A 20,512-nucleotide genomic window follows, 5' to 3' on the forward strand; every position below is an offset into this window, starting at 1 on the left:
TCATTCAATGGACACAGGGGAAGAGGAACCCTAAAGATATTTATTCAACTTGTGCAGGGTAATTCCAACTGATACATTCATACATTTTGAAACATGGCTTTGTTAAGCTTCATTGGTTGACTCTGGAAAACAAGATCTCTGTAGTCCTCCATCTCTGCCTGCTTCTTAGATCTGCACCTTTTCTCAGGAGCAATAAATGTTAGATTGTATTGGCACTATATAGCCCCAGCCAAATCCTATTAATATGTGTTATATTAGATTTTTCCCTGGTAATATCGAAAAAATCTTTAGAAAATATCTGAAAAGATGTGCAGAGAGATACAGCACAGTTCATCCTCCTCACTTGTAACATCATTTGAGAAAGAAAAGCGTTATGCTTTCACAGATGGAAGGTCAGCGGTATTTTGCATTGCAGTATGTTTGTTAGTGACTCTCCTCTCCCTGATGTCTGGCAAGCCACTCTATCCGCTGCTTCAAACTCATCCGGCTTAACTAAATCAAGTTCAATTTAGCAGGATACGTGCCAGAAGTGCCATTGTGCGAGCCTTGAATAATGTAAAGCAGCTGATGCCTTTGTGGCTCAAATAATTTAAGAAAAGCTTTCAAGAATCGCTCTTGCGGCAACGTCGGAATGCTCTTTCCGGTCTCTGAAAACAAATTGTCGTATGTAAAGAGGCCGGCCCCCACCAAGGTCGTTTTGTTTATTTATTCATTTTACTTTTAATCCCTCATCTTCGCCCTCCCTCCATCTAACCCCGCCTCCACGAGCATTCGTTTGTAATGAGTGCAGTCATTTCCTGTTTATTTATAATCTGCTTTAAGCGCACGTCATGAGTTAAAACAATACTGCAATGAAGTCTTCGACTGAGGTCGGAAATATAGTAATTACGAATTATATCCACATGAATGACCAGACTAAGCCGCATTTACCAGAATTCTCAAATTATACCCGAGTTGCTGAGATTTGATGTCAGAAGGGGCATGTCCATGTAAAATGGTTTGTAGAGGACGCTTTTAAGAAGAAATGCACCAATGTATCATCCTATAATCGTTATCAGCAAATTAAAGACCTTGTAAAATCAATATTGATTAAACGTTTTTTTCCATTTCAGGTTTTTAGGCGGGCCTAAAACGGTGGCTCGATGATGCGCTGAAGTCATCTAGCATGGCCCCGCCCCTGCTAAGTACACACCAAACACGGGGCAACACGTTACTCGCTCTAGATTACTCGCGGGCTTTAACTTCGTGTCAGGCTAATTTTTATTTTTAACTTTGGCAAAGACGCATTTGAGGTAAATAGCATGTGTTTTCACGGCAAACGCGCCGCCATATCGTGTCATTCGCATCGCCCCTACTCTGATCTACTCGCGCAAATCGTTGAACTCGCGTCTGGTGTGAACCCACAGTAACACAATCGTGAGCATTCTTTCAGGTTGAAGTGCTATTTAAATGTTAAGAGAGACGGAGCTTTGGCAAAGTTGCTGTGGTTTCAGTGCCAACAGCGGACACGCCCCCAGCATTTTTTTAATCATTCAAATTTGGCTGGGTGGTTGATATCACATTTCACATTTAATGTCAGACTATACAGGGACTTTAACTCTTTCGCCGCCAGCGTTTTTTTAAAAAAAGTTGCCAGCCAGGCCAGCGTTTTTCATGATTTTCACAAATATTTAATGCCTTCCAGAAAATGTTCTTCTTTAAATATATAAACATACAATATATCAAATGAAAGAACAGACCCTCTGCTTTCAAACAAACAAACAAAAAAACTTTTAATCCTACCTTCAGTAGTTCCTTTTGTAACCAGCTTTTGAATATGGGTAGGTTTCTGCAAAAACACCACATTTTGAGCAAAAAGCAGAGAGAATTCAATTTTTGTAACGGACTTTTCATAGAGATCCCATTCAGAGCGATCTTTAAAACAAACACGGACATGCAGCCGCTTGCCATAGGGCAATACTTCCAGGTATAAAAGTTGCGGAAGGGCGCCACTTGGTGGATAATAGCGGTATTGCGGATAGACGGAAATACTCGTCATTGACAGGGAAGCGTTTTCTCTTGATTGACGAGATATCTCGTCAATGGCGGCGAAAGAGTTAAAGCCCTTTTTCCCACTATCGAAAATCAATGATGATCAGGGTAGATTATGCTGGCATTAAAGAGGCAGAAAAACGCATCATACTGTGTGATTATTTTAAATTGAGTAACAATAACAATCGAATTTCAGTTTGTACGCTCTACACTTCTAGGATTGCACGACATCATACTTTGAAACAAGGAGTAAGGGGCGGTTCACATTTGGCGTCTAAAACTGCGGCGAAAACACAACCGTCAGTTGGTTCTTGTCACGTGAATGCGCCTGCGGCATTCTAAAAAGTTGGAATTTTTTTATTTCGATGCATGCGGACGCACTTGGGAAAAACGACCGCGTGCGCTTCGCGACCGTGTCGCTTCCATTATGAGCGTGTGCCTACATTTGAAATAACGAACTTGAGCGCGCAAAAGATGCAAAATGTGAATCGCCCCTAAAAGGAGAACTATTGGTATCGATATTGGTCCTTCTAAGTAATCGAATATCGGTATCGGCACAAAATAATTGTATTGGTGCTCCCCTATTTTTAAACTCAATGAACCCTTATAAAAGTTAAGATTTTTTTTAGATAGGTTTCTAAGACGTCCTCTCTGTAGTGCCAGACACATTTGGTTGTTTGAAGTTTATCTCTGGCGGTCCAAAGTGTTAGGCGACAGACAGAAACACACGCGCGCACACACACGCACACATAAACATACACAACTTTCCAGAATTGTTTGTCTATCTGTGCCACTGAAGGGCAGATGCTTTATAGTTTGCCTTGAAACGGTTCTTGTGTGCTTTGCATAGCAACGACAGGAAACCGGTATAAATTCTGCGCTGAATATGGAATGAATGCATTCCCGTATGACCTGTGGGCTGTAAAATTCATAAAGTGTCCCATCTCTTACAAGCACATTAACTTTTTTCTCCCCTCACTCAATTTAGTGGTAATGTCGCCAACAGTTCGAGCAAATGGAGTTATTCTCGGCGGAATGCCTTCTCCTGATTACATCTCTGGCCTAAACAATATTTCAGTCGAAGCCGTATTTCATTTTAGTAATCCTTTACAAGATATTAGAATTTAATAAGCAATCTCTTTCAGTCATTGCTTATAGAATCATCTGACTCAAGTTTCGCCTTTTAATCGCTTGCATAGCGACTACAGAAACACTTTTCAGGTTTCAGCTCACATCTAAATGTTTTATGCATTATGCCATCGTACAGAGTGATACCACTTTAAAAGCTCGGTTGTGTAAGCACACAGTCTTCCATGTAAGCATTACAACTTATAACGTAATCCTGTATCTCTCACAAGGCCTCTGTTGCTTGCTCACTACACTGTCCGAGTGATTTATCCAAACCGTTAGTCAAAAACTGCTTACTATTCACATATACGCCTTTGTGGATGGCATATCTGAATCTGTCGATAATTAATTTCACACGCGCTATCCTTTGCATAAACACCGGCTACAATAATGTGGCTTTGTGCATACCAGTCAATGGACAAAATATTAGCCCTGTCATGTCAATACTGTTCATCGCAACATTGTCACAGTTTGTAAATATTGAAACCAAAAGAGGACAAGACGGTCAGTCAGGCCCCTATTGCACGCCATTGTAGGCCGATAGTTTCAGACACTGCTGTTTGAGACAGTAAATATTGACTTACAGCTTTACAGCTCAACACCCTCCCATCTCACAATTACCCGCTTCTCTTGGAAACACACACACATCCGGACGTCTGGACCGAATTAGACCACGCAGATTGATTGCAAAAGTCTTTGTGGGCAGGCTAGTGATTGAGAGTCCATGCCTACTTATCACTCAACGTATCTGTACTTGTCACAAGTTTCCCACCTTTCTTTGATTAGGATCTGGGCTCCTTTTCCGGCTGTCTGGGAGTTAAACAGTAAGACTTAATCCTCTTTGATTAACTCGGCGAGCGGGAAAACATTTCAAAGGATACAGTTTGCCGTTATAGTTTTAATTACATACTGTACTGGATTAAAGATTGAATGCGTATGAATTAACACTTTTGAGAAAAAATGTATCGCTGAAATGCTTTAGACTGTAATGAAATGCATGTTGCTGTATTTGTGAATGTGTTGTGAAGGCGGATGTCACATTTAATGAGATTCATCCAAATTGGATTGCACAACCCAAACTGTAATACGAATGCACTGTTGCGGTTAGAGATATCGGGTGGGGGATGAAATTCCTCGGAAGTACCAATTCCTTCTTTTTTACATGCGATTTGTAGTGTGTGTGTGTTATTTAGCGTTGGGTGAAAATCTGTCTTTACTAATTATGCCGAATTGAAATGAAAGTTTCACACTTCGAAGCCAGATGATCCTGTGGTTAGAGCACCTGTTAGAGCAGAACGCCTTACATCTGCACATCACAACCATATCGGTTTGATTTTAATAAGAACTGCGAATATGCTATGCATTCATTATCAAACACTACCATCCTGGGAAAATATTGTTTTTGTCTTGCGTTTATTAATTTGCTGTACAGACTTTCATTAGGAGGAAATAAATGTTTAGTTACAACTAATCTTTCTCATTTCAAATCTAAAGTTTAGTAAAAGAAGCTGATGTGCTTCTCTTAATCGGTTTTAGAAGCCTTCTTGAACAAATGGACTTCTGATTTCAAATCAAGGAAAGGGATTTAGATTAAAAGGCAAACAGTGGCCCTGCATTGATCTGAAAGATTAAGTCTGTGAATTGAAATGTTGTCTTTTTTAAGGTTAGCTTACGGTTGTTTGCAAAGGTTTGGATTCAACACTGCTATTTGTGTGCACCTAGATGTTTCACTTAAAAAAGCTGCAGTAATAAAAATAGTTATTAAATATTCAAATTTGTTCTCAGAAAAGTGCTATATTTTTAATTCCCTGTATGCATGTCGGAATTAACTTGAAAATAAAATGTACCTTTCATAATCCAAGAATAGAAACACAATTGGGTCTACGTCCGGTTCATATTGTTTCTATAGAAACCTATTATATCAGGATTTTCATCGCATGGAACGGATAGGCAATATCAATTTCCAATGTCTCTTTCTTAGCAACTGCAGTAACAAACAAATCTAAAAGGTAAATATAAAACAACAAGCTTAATAAATTGGAGCATATATTTCCATACAGTACTTTGTATAAACAGAGCAGAGTCAAATATAGATATTCCCCCCAGACAAGATGGAAATTGAGAGAAAGACAAGATCTGTTGGAGATATATTGGCAACAAGGGGGGAACGTGTTATTATAAGGGAGGATATTTCGGTAGCAGCTTGACTTTGCAGTGGTGCGGAATTCTGAACATATTTAATTGGGTCCCCGCTGATTGATTGCCATTCTTCCACTGAAGCTGAGAGTACGTGAGAACAATATGAGAATGTGATGAGATGTCATGTGTAGACAGCTGCACTTGGGGCTAAAATGAAAAGTGACGGCATTAACGGCAAAGAAAATGGATTACTCATGAATCTGAATATATGTATTAAAATAGATCCTTAATAATTAGATCATCATGAGACAAACCAAATAGCTTTTCCTTACTTGCCGAAGAAGTGCTTTCTGAAAGGTTAAGAAGTAAACCACAGCAAAGTTACTTTCAGTTTCTGAAACACACCGCTAACCTTTTGTGAATTCGATAAATACATATATACAATTCTATGCTTGTATATATACAATTTTATGCTTGTATATACATTTTGTGTGTGCGTGTGCGTACCTGGTAATCCATACACCAGGGGTCTCCAACCTTTTTGTGAATAAGGGCTACCACAATGAATCAAACTATTTAGAGAGCTACTTTTTCGACAGTCTACTGAAAACTTCCTTTTTTTACTTGTTGATTTTATTTTATATTTGTTGATATGTTTTATAGTTTAAAATGTTAACATAAAAGAAGCCAAGCTAATATAAAAATTTGTAATAAATAAATATAAAATTTAAGGCTATTAATAGAATGTGCTTTGGCGGGCAACTCACAGACTCCGTGCAGGCAACCTGGTGCCCACGGGCACCATGTTGGAGACCAATGCCATACACTATGGGGACCAAATGTCCTCACAAATATAGCAATACCTGTAATTTTTGGCCTTGTGAGGAGGGGAGGGTTTTGTTTCTCATCACGAAAACAGCTTATAAATTAAATGTTTATTTAAAAATTTAAAAGTTCAGACAGTGAGGGTTAGGTTTAGGATTCGGGATAGGGGATATAATAGACAGTTTGTACAGTATACTTATACTCTACAAGGACATGGAAAGTGAAAAGTCCCCATAAAACATAGAATCCTCTCTCTCTCTCTCTGTTTGAGTGTGTGTGTGTATAAATAATTAAGTAAACTCTGTATAAACAACATATGCCAAATTACATATTGGTCTTTTTTTCTTTAATGGATAAACTGGAAAATATTTTGGAACACTAGTAGCAAGTGTACTTTAATATTTACTATCATAAGGTTAAAAAACACTTTAGCATCTAGAAATTTCACTACAATTTGCAATAGTAAATACAACAGTTTACTCCAGTTTTTTTCTGCCTTCATAACGTAGCAAACTAAATGTGATTCGTGTGACTTAAGTTTAACTGTCAGATGACCATGTGCAAATATATTGTATTTTAGGGTAAAATATACAGTCTTTCTCCACAAAAAACGTTTGATGTCCTACTGTAAGCAGGTTTCACCGCACGCGCTCGCTCTCGTGCTGATTGACAGTTTTAACCTTGATGACGTCGATTTTAAAGCGAGACGAAACTCGCGCGCAAACACGCAGCCTCAGTTAAACAGGAGCCGCTCGAGACTCCAGACGCCACGCGCTGTTTTAGGGATGCGTGCTGCGTCCGCAGTTTCCATTAGGAAGTCATCGCAAAGATGCGGTATAGAGACCCATAACACGAGACTGGACATATCCAAGCTGTTTTATCAGACTTTAAAACGGAATTGCGACTTGTTTACGCTCGTTTGTGGATGTGGCACGCGGCGAATTCGCAGCGCATTTGTGACTCTGTGAAATGAACTGAAAGCGCATTCAACCAGATTTCTTGTTTTGAGTTTTACACGCAAGTTGTTCTTCGTCTGACGGGATTTATCACTGAATATTAACGCGTTTGTGTAAAACAGCTCTTTGCCGTTTTCGCTTGATGGGTCGAAAAGTGTCAGGTGACGCGCTGAGGGTCTCGCGCATTTAACTTTAATCTTTCTGAACGGAGACCTGTCGCGCGAGCAGGTTAAAAAAAGACTCGTGGAAAGCGTCCTAGCCTGTTGTTTCTCACAATAAGGGATTGTTTATTAAAGCAGTGCTGCGTTGAGCCGGCCGGGATGGATTTGCCATTTTAAGCGCATCGGTCAGATCTTCGGAAAGATGCAGCATCTGCGCGTGGCGTGGGCGCTCGCGGGAGCGGCGGTGTGCTTTTTCCTCATAGTCTTCATTCAAGCGCATTTTTTCAGAGAAGGTAAGCTGTTCACAAAACAGTCATGGCCATCGTGTAATAATAAATAGTGAAAATGCAGCAAAACACTTTGCATTGTATTGTCAGAGTTGCGTATGAATTGCACGACAGGTAACAACAATATGCATAACCTAATACAATACAAAACCCACTAAAACAACTTATTATAAAAAATACCTATTTAGCTTGCAGTAATTACTTATTAATACGAGCTTAACGTATGTCTTATTGAAAATTAAAATTCAATAGCAAAGCAGTTTTATTGAATGTGATGTATTTCAGTGCTAGGGTTACTGCAATTGTCGGAAGTATCATACAGATAAAGATCTCATTTCTTTAATATTTTTATTTCTGTCATTATATCAGTATTACACCATCTACCATCAGAAATGATCAAAACCACGCATAACATTTAATGTAGTTCTCAATAGCCAGCCCTTAAATCTAGCTCAGGGGCAAACCAGGGACAATTGTTTGAATTGTTATTTCATTTAATAACTCCAGGAGATGCCACCATGGTGATGTCCATATAATTCACTTACTCTCTTCCTCCAGCTCAGCCCTGTTTCAAATAGACAGCATCATTTCATGATGTTCTTTTCAATGACTGAAATAATAAATCGCTGAAATCAAAGCAAGCCTGTGAAACAGCTTCAGTCACAGTCTTTTGTTGTCTTTTGAATAGCACATACCTGTATTGGATTTTATACCGTGATACACTTGAAGTAACCCAGTTCATCTCTCAAGACACATCTAACTATAGTACATCCAACCTGACATTCATATAGATCAGCAAGACAGATAAGTTCCATATCCTGGAGATGATGATGTGATTCTCTGAAGCTCATAGATATATAGATGGATGGATGGACAGACATAGATAAGATAGATAGATAGATAGATAGATAGATAGATAGATAGATAGATAGATAGATAGATAGATAGATAGACAGAGACAGATCCATGACTAATGTATTTCTTTTAGCCTTAGGACGAGATCATCATTTTTCGAGATCATTGTACTTTCCTTTTTAGAATACTGACCTTTATACCGAATAAAGACTGGAACTGACTTTCTGATATAAAACACCTGTGTTCCTTTATAGCTCAATTGAGTGAGCATTGCATTAGCAATGCAAAGGTCACGGGTTTGGTCTCTTAGATCTCACATACTGATAAAAGAAAATGTACAGATTGAATGCACCGTAAGGCACTTTGGATAAAAGCGTCTGCCAATGCGTAAATGTAAATGTACGAAGTCATTGCAGATCATGACATTACGTTTAGACAGTAATACGACTTCTGTGTGATCCGATGAAGCTATCACAAAAGTTATGTGCCCTGCGACGTTAGTATAGGTGTTAGATTGAGCATTAGTCAGACTATGAAAGCAATAGCCCATTATGTATGAGCTAGCTTTGAACAGCTTAAAGGTTTGAGTTGGCCTACCGCCATGGCAAACAACACATGTTGGCCTGGTTGCCACAGTAACTGGGCTTTTAAGGAAATAATTGGAGAATGCATGGGTTTGCTTCTCACAAAGTGCCAAGGAGTAGTGCAGTGACCTCCAGCATCGTGATAGAGAGAACCACAGGAGGCATCGGCCCTAACGTCTTTCATGTCCTACAGATAAATAGGTGCTTTGTAAGGTCTATGATACTATAATGTAGCAACCTTAGACTTTAAAAAACCAACCGTTTTCATTTATTTATTTTTTTATTTTGCCAGTTTTGTTTATACTGAATTTAAGAGATGTTGCCTAATAGGTTTTGAAAGAAAGACGGATGCTGTGTACTACTTTTAAAGTTTTCCTGTAGCTAAACTGATGCAAAGAGCTTAGCAACACCAGGGTCATTGATTTAGTATTCAGGGAAGTTTATTTTAATTACATTTTATTTTACAATTTTGTTACATTGACAGCAGTCATTAACAATATTTTTAATCATTAAGGAAAAATAAAATAAACATCGACTTACTTTCTTTATACACATTCCTTAAGCACATGCCAATTCACATACACTGTCAGAAAAGCTGTCATTGTACCCACCCTTTCATAAGGTACAGTTAAAGATCTAAAGAGTTCATATTAGTATCTCAAAGGTACATATTGGTCCCTTACATGTTCATATTTGTACCAAATGTAGGACCTTTTTAAAGGGTACTTCCCCAGTTACAGCTAGGGTATGAAGAGTTTGGTTTCAAAACGCAATAAATCCATTTTGACCAATTTCGGTAAAATGTGTTTTTTATACCAGTAAAGTGACACAATGAAAACCACTATTTTCTGTTTCAAACTTTCAAATAGCATCTTTAGGTTATAAAAAACATAATAAATTCAAATCCATAATTTGATTTTCAAAGATTTATTATAAAAACTGATTCTTTTTTCCGCAAAATGCAATAAATATATTGAGTTATATGAATTGAATTGAATATAAATGTGCATTCATCTTTGCCATGTTATATTCATTTAGTTAACTAGTGGTATACACTGATTAAAAAAATAAACATTAATGGCATTAATCAAAACACTTTGTCATATTAAGAAATAAGAACACTGTCATTGCTGCTGTTATAGACGGTTTCATCGGACGCCCGTGATACACGTCTGGATCCGAACCTTACTTCCGGTTTCGTTTTTTTTAAGGTCTGACTAGTTGCTAAACTGATCTCTTGAACAAATGCCTTGTCGAAAATAACAAATGTTTTGGTTTCCTAGGTAATCTTTGTGTTGTTATTTTTGCTTGTTATATAAATAAACTACGTTTAAAGAACTTTGTTTTATTTATTCTTAGCGGAGTTTACCGGAAGTTACGTGCAGCCGCTTGTTTATGTTGATACTGTTGAAACGATCTATACTTGAGACATTGTTGCTGAACTTTTCACAGCGATTAGCTGTAAAATGTTTTGGTCCTGGTCGATTTTCGTTGGCTTCGCGTAAAATAATGGAAAGTTTTTCATATGATCCCCTGGGGTCAATGTGTTAGCATGAGAGAAGCTTGATGTTGTCGGGAGACCGGCATTTTTCCGTCCCCTGAGTGCCTTTCGCGTTTAGATGTTGAAAGCTTACGTTTCTTTGCCGTCACAAAAACCACCACAGGTTTATCAATGCCATCAAAGTATTATTTTGTTTTCGTTTGTTTGTTGATCAAGAAGAACAAGATGAGGAAAACTAGGATTCCGTGAGTAACGCGCTGCCATTGTTGTTTACAATGTGTGGAATGGTGTGCTGTGATTTTTTGAGAGGAATAATCGTTTATCGCGTTTTGGAACCAAACTCTTCGTATTTTGTCTGTACTTACAGTATGCACTATTTATACCACATTTATGCAGATAGCGGGCCTTCATGACAATAGTTGGCATGTTTGCCCATTATAGTTTACATTAATATTATTATCATCATATTTTTACATGCTTTCCTAGCATGAGAGGGTTTGTGGGCTTTACCTTGAGTGAGAGAGCCTGTTAACGCGTCTTGGACTCTTGCTCGGACCTGAACGTGCACGGCATGGACTCCTTCTCGCACCTGAACTTATAATGTGCATGACTCTGACTCTTCCTCGCACATGAGCTTGTAATACGCCCTGCTCTGACATTTCGCTGCACTGGAGAGGTTGTTAGGCACACAGGGGTTTAAAACCAGCGGGTGAGTTGTTCCCGCTCCGTGGCACGCAGGAAATTTCAAAGCGCCTGTGCTTTAATGACGCGCTCGGATTAAAGTAATGACGCGCTTAGAGTAAATCAGATTCTTTTTTGTCCCCCAATCATGTGGCTTGTCATAAATAAGTAAAAAATGAACAAACAAATAAATGAGTAATCTATTGCCCCACCCCTCGATACTATTATGTATCGGCGATCTCACAGGCTGACGATAGGACAATCTTACAATGGGGGGAAACTAGCGTCCATGGCCAAAGAACCTTCTCCAAATTTAGTACTGTAGGTGTTTTGGGGGGAAGGTAACCTGCAAACTTGAATTCAGGTCTGGCTAGTGTTGTATGACCATTTTTCATAATGAATAAAACACTACAGATTTTTCTTATGTAACTGATAAATTCATTGCAGCATTGAAAAAAAAGGCTGTGAATGCCATTTCATATTAAGTTTCGCTATCAAGGCTCTTTTAATAATATACCAATTAATTTAAGAGTTGTGTTGATGCTCCTTTTTTGTAGTTTTGTCTCATTTTTGTCCTTCAATGCTATTTGTGTTGTGTCCTTGATATGTTATAGACAAAAAAGAAAAAAAAGACGCAAGCCTATTTCTATAGTTTAGTTAATTATTTTCACTTCTGTTTATTAGGGCTCCATGGCCTAAATGCAAGATCACCTCAGCCAATCAGAGTTCAGCTTAAATCGATGATAAGCAGTAAAGCAGACTGCAATAATAAAAACACATACACAATACTGGTGAGCATTTTAAATGAATGCTGCTGCATTAAGAGGAATAAACTTTCATTACTCTGACCACTGAACTCCCCCAGCAGCAGGAAAAAGCTTGAAGGAGGATGAGTGCTAAAGTCAAACCATGGCGTGATTAACAAAGTGGAAGACTGTGGTTTTATCTGGGTTGTGCATTTCATAAAGTGTTCTGCATAAGTTGGAAGTTTTCTAAATAAATTAGTTGAAAAATGTTCCCCAGGCATCCGTGCATGCGAATGTCTCAGAGTTGTGCTTTACTTTTGCGGGGGCTTTCCTTGCTATGATTGGACTTTTTAGAGAAAAGATTTCAGATGCCTGCTGAGCTCAGAGGCCGGCTGGACTGACACAGGATTAGGTCCAATCTCAGGCTGACAATCCACTGAATTCAAAGGGGTCTAAAGTGTAATTTATAGTTATGCGTAGGTTCTACGCCTTAGCTACGCCATAGGCTGTGTTTAGCTCTGTGTAGTCTGTGCACCTTGCCAAAAATTTAACAACGCGTCCGTTCTATGCGGGCTGCAAATGCTGTGATTGGTGAACTACTCCCGTCACGTAAAAAAAATCGCCGTCACATTTCTTCATAGGCATTTCCGCTTGTGACGGTAAAAACAAAGATAGGCCAAGTTGAGTAGTGACAGCTGGTCTGCATTTGTAATTGCACATCGACGCGGACAATGACGCAGACGTACATATGAAAACCGACGTTGAGGCCTGTAGCGGAGTGGCAGTCAGGAGAGTCGGGACATTTCCTGGTGGGCTGGTAGTGTTTTGAGGCTGCGAGGGCCGGTCTGATAATAGTTATACATTGCGAGTTATATAGCCATCCCGTCTGGCGGCCTGATGTGCGGCCGCTTCCCTCTGGTCAAACTGTTCAGCCTCTTTGCTCAACACAATATATATAAAAGTGCTCAACCTGTTCAGCAGGTCCAACCATGTCTAGGATTTGATTTAAAAATATAGGGGGATCAGTGAGCGGCCCCTCCCCAAATGGCATGACGTGTCGGCCTTTGATGGAAAAAGCCGCCGAATGCCTGTTTATTGCAGTACATATGTGGTTGGATCCATCAAGCGGATATACTTTTTGATAGACTAGTAGTAAGTGTGGATTAACAATGTTTAAAATCTCTAGCCTGGTGGTCAGGACATGAATGGATCAAATTAGCAGATTTGCAAACGTTTATCTCCATATGGCTATATCATAAATAAAAATTAAAAGGGTAACTTTATATATTTCCTACTATGTGATTTCCGTATTATAGATGAGAGTATTCAACTGCAATATGTCAATAAATATCCTCGCAACATTATTATTTCTCAAAACTTTGACAAAAATTATTTTCAAAGGAACTGTATTCTTACAGTTATTCAAAGATGAACACATTATTCCGCATATGATTTGAATATTAGACGAGATAATATAACGGCAATGAACGTCTCATATGGCAATAAATATCCACACATAAAATAACACCATAATGAAATGAATAAACAGACAAGGAAGCAGGATTGGCATGTAAATTGTATTATTATTACCAGAAAAACAAAAATATTACTGAAAAAAAACTTCTAAGGTAAAAGGTAAATGCTCCAAACATGCTGTTAACCGCTGTTAAGACACTAACAAGTCTAAATAAGCAATAACAGTGGAAAAAAACATTATTATCTCTCACAACTTTATATGCCAAAAATTATATTTAAAGGAAAAATTCTTACAGTTATTCAAAGATGCACAAATAATTCCATATTACTCCCAATTATGAGCACGTTCATCTTTGGCCTCGCTCTGTTATGTAATAGCTGATTGACAGGTGCGCATCTCCGTCTTTCAAACAGGTATCATTTTGTATAGTTACTCATTTAGGAAAATTAGCCATGATTTAATGATTTTATTATTATTATTATGAAAATGTTTTTTTTTTTTGGCAGATTGATTTCGATTTGTATTACTCTAGTTTTACTACAAATACGAGACCTTTTGTTTTTTTGCCACGGAGGGCCGGTGGTATACGAAATTTCCTGGTAGATATTTGGTCCCACTCTGGTCGAGGCTACGTCGTTGGACCTAAGCTAAACTTGAATGAGTCCTTAACTGAGACTAATGATTACTAAAATAAAAAACCTTTCCTTTTTTCAAGACATGAGCTGTTTTAAAGTGGTTGAGATCCTCCAAGCATCTTTCAGGACTCACATCCTCTAGATCTTGTTTTAGCTCAGATCAAGCTTTTCTTCTCTTTGTCTTGGACATGACCACTTGTAGTCAAGGTCTAAGTTAGACTATGTTGATTTATGATTAAATAAATATATACCATACTGCACTGTTAAAAAAATTGTAGTTGTTACTTAAGAAGCAGTTTCTGCTATATCGACCGCTTAAGCTTGATCAAGTCAGATTTTAACTTCATAAAAAATATTTTTGCATCATTAAATATATTCTTGACTAAATCAAACCAGTTATTTTAGATGTTACAAGGACATTTTCTACCGGAAGGAGCATTTTTACAGTTGCCTTTATACAATTTCCTTAATGGCTTAGTAAAAAATCTGTCCGTCTCAGAACATCATATTTTTTCAAAATGCTTTTGTTGTCAGACGTATTTCTTAATGAAAACATTCTACAGTCATCCGTAGCCAATTGACTCGCATTGTAATGCAATAACGGCAGCATAAAGCCTCCTGTTATAAAATTGCACTGAACGATCTTGGCATATGAATGAAGCGTGGTGGAGCGCGCTTGTGGAGTCCAGCATCGGTCCCCTGATGATAGACTCCCTTTTCACTCCATCACTTCTCTGACAGGCTGTAAAGGAGAGCTTTTGAATTTTAGATCAGCGCAGGCAACTACTCTCCATCTCCGAGATGCATGGTTGGCAGCTCTTTCATCCCTAAAACGCATGCGGTGGAGTATGGACTGAAGTATACAGGAGATCCTGGGGAGAGAGCTGAGAGAGGTCGGGAGATGAATCAGACATTTCACTGTCAGCGGGGCTATTTAAACAGACAGGGAGGGCGTATCATCTATCAAGAGCTGCAGCGTTTAACGCATCTGAGCTGCGGCGCTTAGATGTGTTTTAGAACAATGCAAACAAGGCGGAGGTTCATCAGAGCGTCTTAACCCCACCACCATTAGCGAATGGTTGACTCGAATTCTCGCGGCATTAATGATGTCATAATGGCCTATCCTGATGTGATCCCACCGTGGGTCGGGTTATTAATACAGCCGTCTCATGTTCTGTGCGTTTAATTGCGTTTTCCTCTGAATTATTCCAACATTTGTACGCTGTAATGACTGTTTACCCTGACCCAAGGGAGGTGGGATGAAAATAGGATTAAAATGGATAAAGGAGGCTGTGGTAAGGTAGATCACAGATGCCTTGAAAAAGTATATAGTAATAGTACAGTATACTTAGTAGCAATACTTAGTTGTTATACTTTTCTGAATGAACACTATGGGGCAGTTTCCCAGACAGGGTTTAGATTAATCCAGGACTAGGCCTTAGTTATATTAGGACATTTAAAATGTTTTTACAAACAATACTGGTGTGCATCTTGAGACAAAACAATGGCCCAAAGGATTATTAGGAACACCTGTTAAATTTCTCATTAATGCAATTACCTAATCAACCAATCACATGGCAGTTGCTTCAATGCATTTAGGGATGTGGTCCTGGTCAAGACAATCTCCAAAACTCCAAACTGAATGTCAGAATGGGAAAGAAAGGTGATTTAAGCAATTTTGAGCGTGGCATGGTTGTTGATGCCAGACGGGCTGGTCTGAATATTTCTCAATCTGCTCAGTTACTGGGATTTTCACGTAGAACCATTTCTAGGGTTTACAAAGAATGGTGTGAAAAGGGAAAAACATCCAGTATGCGGCAGTCCTGTGGGCGAAAATGCCTTGTTGATGCTAGAGGTCAGAGGAGAATGAGCCGACTGATTCAAGCTGATAGAAGATCAACTTGACTGAAATAACCATTTGTTACAACCGAGGTATGCAGCAAAGCATTATTGAAGCCACAACACGCAGAACCTTGAGGCGGATGGGCTACAACAGCAGAAGACCCCACCGGGTACCACTCATCTCCACTACAAATAGGAAAAAGAGGCTACAATTTGCGCAAGCTCACCAAAATTGGACTGTTGAAGACTGCAAAAATGTTGCCTGGTCTGATGAGTCTCAATTTCTGTTGAGACATTCAGATGGTAGAGTAAGAATTTGGCGTAAACAGAATGAGAACATGGATCCATCATGCCTTGTTACCACTGTGCAGGCTGGTGGTGGTGGTGTAATGGTGTGGGGGATGTTTTCTTGGCACACTTTAGGCCCCTTAGTGCCAATTGGGCATCTAAGCACGGCCTACCTAAGCATTGTTTCTGACCATGTCCATCCCTTTATGACCACCATGTACCCATCCTCTGATGGCTACTTCCAGCAGGATAATGCACCATGTCACAAAGCTTGAATGATTTGAAATTGGTTTCTTGAACATGACATTGAGTTCACTATACTAAAACAGACCTCACAGACCTCAACCCCGTAGAGCATCTATGGGATGTGGTGGAACGGGAGCTTCGTGCCCTGGATGTGCATCCCACAAATTTTCATCAACTGCAAGATGCTGTCCTATCAATATGGGCCAACATTTCTAAGGAAAGCTTTCAGCACCTTGTTGAATCAATGCCACATAGAATTAAGGCAGTCCTGAAGGTGAAAGGGGGTCAAACACAGTATTAATATGGTGTTCCTAATACTCCTTTAGGTGAGTGTATACGTTAAGATATGTCAGTGCAAGATGTTTTTAAATTAAGACAGCTCAAACATGCATTTTAGTCTGGGACTAGGATAAACCCTGTCTGGGAAACCGCCCCTATGTGTTTGGATTTCACTGATGTAACAATAAATAGGGCTGCATAACAACTCATCACAACAACTTGTTTTGGCAGAGTAAAAGTTTTTGTTTACATCATATATATGTGTGTGTATTTTGTATAATAATTAAGTATATATAAATACACAAACATGCACGTTATATATATATAACATGCACGTAATAAAATAATATATAAATATAAACATGTATAAATATTTCTTTAAAGTATACTGGTATGTGACACAGAATTTTTAAACACATATATGATGTAAACAAAAACTTTTATTCTGCAAACGATTAGTTGCGATTAATCGTTATGCAGCCCTATTTAAAGCCCCTGTATATATGACGTCAAAATAAGAGTTTTTATCTAAACTCCGCCCACAGGAATATGCCAGTCGCCAGCAAAGCTTGGTTTACTTTCACAAAGGTGTACTTTCTAAAAGTACATCTTTTGTACCTAAAGACTGCATATTAGTACTTTAAAGATACATAAAAAATATTCTTCTGTGGCATAATTTAGCACTTTTTTTGTAAGTCTAGTCAGGGTTTCACGAGGAACCAAATGTTTCTCTCATTTACAAATGAGATGTCTTTAATGTCTCTCAATTTTCCTAGACAGTTGTGAATTCAAATGGAGAGACTTTCACAGAAGTGTCAATTTTCTCAGATGTTTCTCCTCGGTAAAAAAGACCCCAGTAACCTCACACCGTCTCCTTTAGAGCTTCAAAAGAATCGAACGTCTCATGTGGTATGTTGGAAATCGCACAAAGAGACAGTGCGGGGATTGTCCGAAAACGGCGCTAGGGCCGAACGAATGAGCGAGATATTAAAGGAGGGGCACTCACAGTCTGTATTCAGTCACTGCAGAGCCAGACTTTGCTTCTGGCATGCTGATTAGGCTCCATGAATGGCTCTATGGACTCTCTCTGTGTTGAGAGTGTATCAGGACTCAGTCATTACGGCCTATTTGGGGCTGAAGTTGGAGATGAATGGAGAGGCTTTTTCCTCCAGCTTGGAGTGGGGCTCACCTCTGGGGCACTTCGGAGAAAGAGAGAGAGAGTGGATGTTGTCAAACACGAAAGGACGAGCGAGAAGATAACTTTGTCGAATCTGTCTTTTTCTGACAAAGCAGATGGCTTATTTTGAAGAATACACTTCAGCACAACTATGATAATGAGGGGTTTCCACCCACATGCTCTCATTTCCTGCGAGTCGTTCGCATCGTAATGCTTTATGATGTAACCACAAAGTATCTGCTCTGTCAAATCAATGATTTCACTTTATTCAAAGATTTATAGAAATTGAAAGTCTTTAAAGAAGAAAAAGCAGGCACACGCACATCGCTATACTCGGTAGAGCAATGCCTCCTGCTTTTTGTAACGCAGTGGGAAGGCTGAGATTTCATTTTGCGAAAGAAAGGGAGACAATGAGAAATTATGTCTGGAGACGAGAGAAAATGGAGAGATAGAAAAAATCAAATCACCTCTTGAAAATGTTTCAATAATCGCTGAAGATTAGATTGAAAGTTCCTTATTGGTCTTTATGACAAGAGTAGCTTACAGCTAGGGTTGCCTCGAGAATATTTCTAAAGATTTTTTTTTTTTAGGAGTTCTGTATTTACAGTATTTTTATTTTTCTGGTTTAAGAAGGACAGAAATATTTTCTGATGAATTGGTGGTATATAATCGACACCATGTGCCTCCGTAAGTTCATTCAACTCTGTCCATGACCCCTGAAAAAGACTAGAATAGATCTTTCTTTAATATATTTGTAAATATAGAAAACCAAACCAGCTTCAATGTGTTTTACTGTTCACTAGCTTTGCGTCATGCAATCAGACATCATTCATCAGTGTGTTGTGGGATTTTATGCATGATTGATCAGTTTCACTGTAGATCAAACCGTAATTTCAGATGTCAATAATATTATGTGCTATGAACATACAGCTTTATACAATATTTGACCTGTACAGATTCAATACACTCACAGTAGATCACAGTTGCCTTGAGAACATATAGTAGCAAAACTCATTTGTAGCACTTTTCATATTGTGTACCTGGAGGTTCGGCTCTTTCCTGAAGCAAATCCTCAGTGTAGTCAGGGTTTAAGGGGATTATATTATGAGGAATCTGCTTTTGTTTGATTGTCTTGAGATGAAAGAGTTTGATATATTCCTTCACGTAAAGGAAAATCAAATAATATCTCAACTGATACACTGTAAAAATATGATATAATATCAACAAATATTTTTATGTTACGTTAACTTAACAAATTACGTTAAACCTGTTTCTCTAAATTATGTCAAATTATCAAATTAAAAACTTAAAAAAGTAGGTTGAATTGATCTGCATATTTAAAGTCGGCATGAAATGGAAGTAGCAATTGCTTTATTTTCCCAGTGGTGACGTATATCCGAGTGAAACTGGCTTTTGAAATGAAATAAGGCAGGGCTGGATTTGAATTTGTCCACCGAGATCTAATTGGATCGTTTGAAGTTGGGTCGTGTTGCTAATTGTAATCGCAGCGATCTTCTCCCAGACCCCGCCCACCTGCTATACAATATGACCGGAAGTAAAGAGAGATAATTTTGAGGAGGGGAGGATATTTGCTTTTTGATTACAGATTATGAGAGCACATTCATTTTTAAAAAATAATGAAGCTGACATATAAGTCATTTGTAAAAAATACCACAATCAGTCCCTCCAGAAAAACGCGATTATGTGATCGCATGATTCAACGCATAATCAGCCAAAGTCTGCATATTTATGGGAGGACACATTTTTTCAAATACGCAGCACTTTCGCAGCATAAATAGCAAATTTCCGTGCGCTAAATATGTGGGGCTGGCATTATTTCATAATCCCCGCATTTTCGTAGCAAAAATCACATATATCTTAGCAGAAAGTTGAAAAATTTAGCATTTACTTTACACAAGCGCAGCCATGTCCCCTTTTGCCATGGGAATGTTAGGAAGTGACGTGAACATGTGACGTGAACATCATTGAAAAGCTGCAAACAGTTTTTGCAAGTTCCCACAATTTTTTCTTAGCAAAACCTTTTAGCTGTGTGTCGCCCCTTTCTTTCAATGAGGTCATTAGGAGACGTTCCCAATTCTGGTTATCATAGTAACAACTATAAATATACCGAGTAACTGTCCTCTCAGTAAAAGATGAAAGAGCATGAATGAACATTGCTTTACTCTCATTGGTTGCCGCTCCCGTAAGTCGCTCATTGCGTAAAGTTGAACTTATCGCAGATTTGGTGCGTAGCTGCACATGCCCTCTTCCCGTCACCAACGATCACTTTCGATCGTGTTGCCGGAAGTCGCCGAGCTTCCATTAAAATGAACGAGATCGCAATGAAAAAGAACGTTTTTATCATTTACATTCCTAATAGAGGCAACTTTTCCTTTGGTGTGTAAGTGTGTATTAGTACATGTTAACAATATGCAAAAGGTACATACCAAAGTAAACAAACACACGGATTGTATGGAACAGTTTACTTTTTCGGATTGGTGATGTAGACAAGACCGACATTATCATAATGCATCCCGCTTTAGACTCAGCCTGTAAGTTAACTCCTGTTAACAATGCATTGTGACCGACTCTTTCAAACATGGTAAGAAGCGGCACATTTCCGGCTCACGAGGTATTCAGGCCAGTCACAACGTACAAATTAGCCGGCCAATCA

General features: G+C 38.7%; 3 protein-coding genes across 8 annotated transcripts in view; 2 read left to right on the forward strand and 1 right to left on the reverse strand.

Annotated features, from left to right (window-relative positions):
- LOC129434396 (creatine kinase U-type, mitochondrial) overlaps positions 1-20,512 on the forward strand; it is a 368,704-nt gene that overhangs the window by 157,318 nt on the left and 190,874 nt on the right. The window lies entirely within an intron of this gene.
- Positions 1-20,512, reverse strand: part of prr5l (proline rich 5 like) — a 133,698-nt gene that overhangs the window by 30,416 nt on the left and 82,770 nt on the right. The gene's annotated exons all lie outside the window — the stretch shown is intronic.
- tafa5b (TAFA chemokine like family member 5b) overlaps positions 1-20,512 on the forward strand; it is a 46,738-nt gene that overhangs the window by 7,349 nt on the left and 18,877 nt on the right. Inside the window, exon 1 of one of the 3 annotated variants that reach the window (XM_055192152.2) lies at positions 3,865-3,983. The exons of 1 other annotated variant lie outside the window; for it this stretch is intronic. In XM_055192152.2, coding sequence (XP_055048127.2) covers positions 3,884-3,983 — 100 coding nt within the window. In that variant the 5' untranslated portion in view covers positions 3,865-3,883. Of the gene's footprint in view, positions 1-3,864; positions 3,984-6,849; positions 7,534-20,512 lie in introns of those variants that run through there. One more of the 3 variants, XM_055192153.2, reaches the window with a different exon arrangement.

The sequence above is a fragment of the Misgurnus anguillicaudatus genome, chromosome 6, assembly GCF_027580225.2.
Source record: "Misgurnus anguillicaudatus chromosome 6, ASM2758022v2, whole genome shotgun sequence".
Lineage (NCBI taxonomy): Eukaryota > Metazoa > Chordata > Actinopteri > Cypriniformes > Cobitidae > Misgurnus > Misgurnus anguillicaudatus.